Raw genomic sequence first — 6,000 nt, 5'->3', positions numbered from 1 at the left:
GGAAGGTGTAAATTCTCATCATTCTACCCCACGATAATATGAGGACGTCGCCTTGGTTAACCATCGTTGGATAGTTGAAATGTATTATTGATAGTGGTTCTATCGGAAACCTAAAATGGTTCATTCTATCACGAGGCATACTGAAATATTAAATACATTATCACATTAATATCCCGAAGATAGTAAGTATCATGAGAAACTACACGCTCACTGGACAATACCCAGGACCGAACATAGTAGAGAAATACCCGAATAGGGATTTGAAGAGGAAAGCATAAAGTGAACGAAGAAAGGTAAACATGCAAACCGCTTACTGGGCCTTCGAAACCTTGGCCTTGTTTTCCCTTCGGCGCTTCAGCGCATCTGGGGTGTACTCGGTGTCAAGGACATAATCCCACCACCGGAAGCTGCTGGCATAGTTGCCGATGAACTTCTCATGGTGGAGATCGTGGTGATCAGCGCCAGCCCAGAAGGGAAGGAAATGGTGAAGGCTCCACGGGAATTCATAACCACTGTGAGCATCAATGGCCTGGAACAAGCGCAAGACGATCCAGATGTACATGGTCAGAATGTGGAGTTCACCTGTCATCGCACACCACACAATCGGGCACCCGACAGTTCCGAAGCCCAGGAGCATCACTTCAATCGGTGAGGCATATTCAGCAGCCAAGCCAAAAGGGGCCGAGTACTGGTGGTGGATTTTGTGAATGGCCTTGTAGAGGGGACCCCAATGAAGAGCACGGTGGGAGAAGTAATGCCAGGTATCCTCCATCACAAAGAAGATTGCAATCTGATATGCCATGGTCCAAAGGGTCGGGAATGGGATCGAAGTTGAGAGTCCACAAAATTGTGCCAAGGGGTGGAAGAGCCTAAAATACGTTAGAACCTCGAAAATTCCGGAATCTAGAAACAGATTCATTCTCATGTCTTACCAGATCTGGGGGAGTTCGACGGTGAAATGACTCAGGAGCACGAACTTGGCGCAATCCCATTGTTCCCGTAGCGATGGGATCTTGTTCTGTATAGTATAGTATTAGAGACGAGCAAATGAACTGAATGGTGCTGCTACTTACACCCTGAATCTTGTAGCGATTGAACATTCCCAATGTGTCAATGAAAATCCAAGGCAGCGAGCGACCGAAGTAGACCAGTTCATGCATGGCGAATGACATGATTCCAGTGGCCAGGACATCGTTCTGCATCCAAGCATACCAGGCTGCCCACAACCTCTCTGCCACATTCAGCTCGGTATTGTACTTGCCAATCTCCTCGAATTGGCCCCAGTATGTCCCTGAGGACAAGATCGTTGAATTCCTATATCGGATGTTAGATAACTATAACAGGCAAAAAGGACATGGATCACCATACATTGTGAAGGTTGTTCTCTTTCCTCTTAAGGAAAAGTAGATATAAGGAAGTTCAGAAAGAAGAAAGAGAAAATGATGAAGAGGAAAATAAGACGTGAAAGCAAAAAGCTAAAGGCCGAAGTTGATTGTATTCAAAGGGTTATTAAAGGGAAAAAGGGGAGAAAAAGATCAAGAGATTCAAATGGAACAGTCCAATCCCGACGTGGCGAGATCTTTTTTTTTTTTTCCCCTGAACGTAGGGGTAAGGCCACTGGCAAGCCGATCCCCATCCGAGATCACCCCACCTGCATAAAATCAGGTAATGCGGATTTCGCGGGTTTTTGTTTGGTTGATTTCCCTGGGGGCAACTCCAGTGAAAAATCCAGATTTACTAAGACTATTGTATACATACATCTTACGATGTTTCTTATTTATTTATTTTCCAGATTGTGTTCAACGGAATATAATAAAACAATAAAGTAGAGGAATAAAGAGGAATAAAGAGGAATAAAGAGGAATAAAGAGGAATAAAGTAATCTTATGACCCCGTGACTCGGTATGTTCTCTACCGTGTAGGCTGAAGTACAGTTTGCATAGTTTGCACAAGTTGGATAAGTTGGATCCATTTTATTGATAGGGTTGCATAGTTTACATAGTTTACATAGTTTGCATAGTTTGCCCTTCTGCATGACGACATCAACTTTAATCCTTCAATTGTTATTCCCTCCACTAGTTATACTATCCCATACCTCTCTAGGTGTTATGGTCGGCTTTTGAGGGTAGCTGTACCTCATACCCATTGGATAATCCTGGGGATGTCTGTTATACGAGAGTGAGTGTGATAAAATTTCCCAAAAAAAAAGGAAAATTGTACTCAAATTGTTTTTTTCTCTCCCCTACAGAACTGTTTGTGGCGTCAACACCCAGCTTGATCGCCTTCAACAACATATCTCAAGCCCACAGAGACTAGAGGATACAGATTTATCCAATGAATCGCTTGAGTCAATTGGCCAATTGCAAGATCTCATCAACTCCATTTCGGTGACTTCCAAGACCCAACCCCTTCTACCTCCCAGTCGGTTGGCAGATTTACTTTCGGGTACTTTCTCTCGCCTCCAAGTACAGACCACTATTCATGAAGGAAATAGTGCACAACTCTCAGATCATGTATGGATAGTGACTGCAAAGGCTGCCATTCAGGCATCGGGATTGATCATGAACACCCTTCTGGATCAAACACTTCAACTTCACGATGAGACCTATTACTGGGGTGAGATGCTAGGGTCTATCTGGTATAGTGGTTTGTATACCGTTCAGAAATCCCCAGTGCAATTCTGCCGGTGGACGAAGGATGCATATGTCGCTCAAACTGGTCAAGCAGCCCCATCCATCACTGCCAGGTGGTCCCAATTTTACCAGATTGCCCGCCAAAGTGCCTGGAGACTCGGAGGACACTCCATACACGCGCATTTTCTATCCCCAATTAGATCATCCCGCACCGAAATGAGACAGAAACGAGACGAGCTCCTGAAAATGAAAGACCTCCATACCAGCAGCCTTGGTCTTCTGATGGAGGGATGCCGTATTTTTGAAGCGAATGACTTCACGAGTTTAAACGCTGGGACTATCAACACCCAATGGTGTGATGCTGTTCACAGAGCAGTGGTTCTAATCGAAGCCATTTTTCATCATATAGCACTTGAGCCTAGCACTGACGAATTGGAACAGGGGGTCTTCGCCACTCTGGAAAGGGATATTGACAACATTGGAATCCACACACCAGGAGGGAATCCCGTGCATAAGCCTTTGGACTTAATCGAGCGACTTGTGCATGTTCTTCGAAAGAAGTTGCCGCACCATACCACTTCAATGTCATTATTTATTCGTCGTCACGGGCGCCCTTCATCCATAGTTCGCTATTGGTTACCAGTCTCAGTCGCTCTCCTTTCAGGAAGTGCATCAATGAGATTTTTGGCCAACCGACAAGAGGAAATCATCCAGTCGATTGTCGATATTGGCTCCACCACTATCGATTTCTGGGGTAATTGGGTAGTGGACCCAATCCGAAAACTCATTGGCACAATCAGACATGATGAAAAAAGCGAGATTGCGATAATGAGCAAGAACAGCCTGCTGGCTGATCGGGAGAGTCTAGAGAGAATGGTAGTGGATTTCATCCGCGATCGCCCGGATCTTCACCAGGGTGTGGTGGCAGATACCACCGCCATCGTTAATTCTGTTAAGGAGGGTGATTTGACTCCCGTTCTAAAAGCATATGAAAGGGACCTGCGGTCACCATTCCTTGGAACCGTTAGAGGCGATCTCATCCGTGCCCTTTTGATCCAGATCCAGAAGACAAAAGTCGACGTGGAAATTGCCATCAGTGGTATCGATGCTTTGCTGAAGAGCCAGGAGCTTGTATTTGGGTATGTCAGCTTTCCTCCTCCCCCTCTAACCTTTTTGTTTTTCCTTTTCTAGCCATTAATATCGTTTAGATTTGTTGGGTTAACTCCTGGGATCTTGGTTTCATTTGCAACCATGAGGTGGCTAGGTGGTCTCCTCGGCAGCCGACGAGGAATGCGAAAGGGCAAGCAGCGATATGAACTGAGACGTGGATTGCGGTATGATGCTTGATGCTCTCATGGTGTAAAACTATTCGTAAGGCTAATGCTGATACTTTACGTGCAGGAATGTGGCCCGCATTTTGACCTCTTCTGCGGTTTTATCCAATGGGACTGTCGCTTACAAGGACTCTGGGCAATTGATATGTGAGGCAGAGGCTCTCCTTCAACACATGAAGATAATTTCTGGAAGCATGCAGTTCGAAGAGTTCCGAGAAGACATCCGGGATCTCTTGAATGTTCAAAATGGAGTGGACAAGCAACTTCGCGTGATCGAAAGGATGAGATGGGCGTATTTCCAATAGGTACTTTGTAGGAAATACCTGATATACTACGTGTCAGCACACATTCAATATTATAGATATGTCCGCAAATCGTTGATGCCTGCTCTAAATTTATGTCAAAATATCAAGATTAATCAATATAATCAATATAGTTAGTTAGTAGGTCCAGGCCTGTAGTCAGTTGGTAGTTAGGTGTTATCCCGACGTTGCTTACATAATATACCGAGATCCTCCTTACCGTACCGTCATCACCTCCACTCCGTAGGTGGTGCATCGTTCTACCTCCTTTTCCCATAAAACATCCCAAAATCTTTAGCTCATGTATGCTTGATTGTGGATCTTTGCTTGAAGTCTAACATCCCTTCATATTACCGCCTTTTTATCAGCTTGGGCGGACCGGTTCCAGCATTTGACAAAGCTCCTGATAAGTCCTCGGCGTTGGGAAAACCATCAACCTAAACTACCCCCGATTCATCCTACAGCAGCATCTACCTCTCCCGCTTTACCCCCAACTCACTTCATTCAAAACACTAAAACAAAATCCCTTTGTCACCCTCATTTGACGAATCTCCGGATCACCTCGGTCTCCTATCCATCTTCCACGGTGCTACTGCCTTCCGCGCTTAATTTCTACCCCAATATCGCCATAATCCATAATGGCTGGAACACGGAATTATGATTTCCTGGTTAGTATTCATGGCCCTTCAAACCCTAACGACTTTCCCCCACAAAGCCCTGGCAGTGTTAACTTTGTCATAGATCAAACTGTTGTTGATCGGGGACTCGGGCGTGGGTAAATCATGTTGTCTGTTGCGATTCAGCGAAGACTCCTTTACCCCATCATTCATCACCACAATCGGGATTGACTTCAAAATTCGTACGATCGAGTTGGACGGCAAGAGGGTGAAGTTGCAAATCTGGGACACTGCAGGTCAGGAGCGCTTTCGCACTATCACGACGGCATACTACCGAGGTGCCATGGGCATTCTGCTGGTCTATGACGTGACAGATGAACGATCATTCCAAAGTATGACTTCTTTTCCCCTCTTCTAATCTGCTAGATGTGTCTGACTTTTTTTTCTCTTCTTCTTTCTTCTAGACATTCGGACCTGGTTTTCAAACGTTGAGCAACATGCTAGTGAAGGTGTACACAAGATCCTCATTGGAAATAAGTGTGACTGGGAAGAAAAAAGGGCAGTCTCTACCGAACAAGGTCAGCAGCTCGCTGATGAACTCGGTATTCCCTTCCTCGAGGTTTCGGCAAAGAACAACATCAACATTGAGAAGGCGTTTTACAGTCTTGCATCGGATATCAAGAAAGGGATGGACACTTCCAAGACTGAACAATCTGGTTCTCAGGGCGTTAATATAGACCAGCAAGGTTCCGGTCCCAATGGCAACTCTGGGGGCAAGTGTTGTTAGTTGCTGTATCACTTACTACCCTTTTGTCTTTTGCCCATGATCTCCCTTGTCGCCGTGTTTAAGCTATCACCTGTTTCTTATTTCCCCCTCTCTTTTCTTCTTTTTTTTTTTCCGTATGTTGGCTTTTTTTTTTTTTTTTTTTTTTGTGTTTTGCTCGCTGCATTATCATGTGCCAAGATCTGAATGTCCAAGTTTTATGCCCAAACAGTTGGTGCCTATGGACATTCGAGTATCATACAAATTTGTCCATATCCTATGATACCTTGACGTAGTGTCTATACCTTTTTTTTTTTTTTATACCTGATATTCTTATTGTAGGTATACATT

At 44.8% G+C, this 6,000-nt stretch overlaps 3 protein-coding genes across 3 annotated transcripts; 2 read left to right on the top strand and 1 right to left on the bottom strand.

The window, feature by feature from the left end:
- Positions 1–236: 236 nt before the first annotated feature.
- N7516_002980 (sterol desaturase family protein) lies at positions 237–1,370 on the bottom strand (the record flags this gene model as incomplete). Its single annotated transcript, XM_057215700.1, has 4 exons — positions 237–869; positions 933–1,018; positions 1,074–1,314; positions 1,342–1,370. The coding sequence occupies 4 exons, from the start codon at positions 1,368–1,370 to the stop codon at positions 311–313; spliced, it is 915 nt and encodes a 304-aa protein (XP_057077583.1). The 3' UTR covers positions 237–310.
- A 791-nt stretch (positions 1,371–2,161) lies between these two features.
- Positions 2,162–4,272, top strand: N7516_002979 (NCA2 family protein; the record flags this gene model as incomplete). The annotated part of the gene is made up of 4 exons (XM_057215699.1): positions 2,162–2,178; positions 2,249–3,772; positions 3,842–3,967; positions 4,035–4,272. 4 exons carry the CDS (start codon positions 2,162–2,164, stop codon positions 4,270–4,272), a joined length of 1,905 nt encoding a protein of 634 aa, XP_057077582.1.
- Positions 4,273–4,907: 635 nt separating this feature from the next.
- Positions 4,908–5,673, top strand: srgA (Rab family GTPase srgA; the record flags this gene model as incomplete). The annotated part of the gene is made up of 3 exons (XM_057215698.1): positions 4,908–4,937; positions 5,011–5,278; positions 5,351–5,673. 3 exons carry the CDS (start codon positions 4,908–4,910, stop codon positions 5,671–5,673), a joined length of 621 nt encoding a protein of 206 aa, XP_057077581.1.
- Positions 5,674–6,000: the final 327 nt, after the last annotated feature.

This window comes from Penicillium verrucosum (genome assembly GCF_028828655.1).
Source record: "Penicillium verrucosum strain IBT 35672 chromosome Unknown utg000001l_segment0_segment0, whole genome shotgun sequence".
In the NCBI taxonomy this organism is placed as follows: domain Eukaryota; kingdom Fungi; phylum Ascomycota; class Eurotiomycetes; order Eurotiales; family Aspergillaceae; genus Penicillium; species Penicillium verrucosum.
The sequence above is the reverse complement of the archived record's forward strand: the minus strand, read 5'-3'. Positions and strand labels throughout refer to the sequence as shown.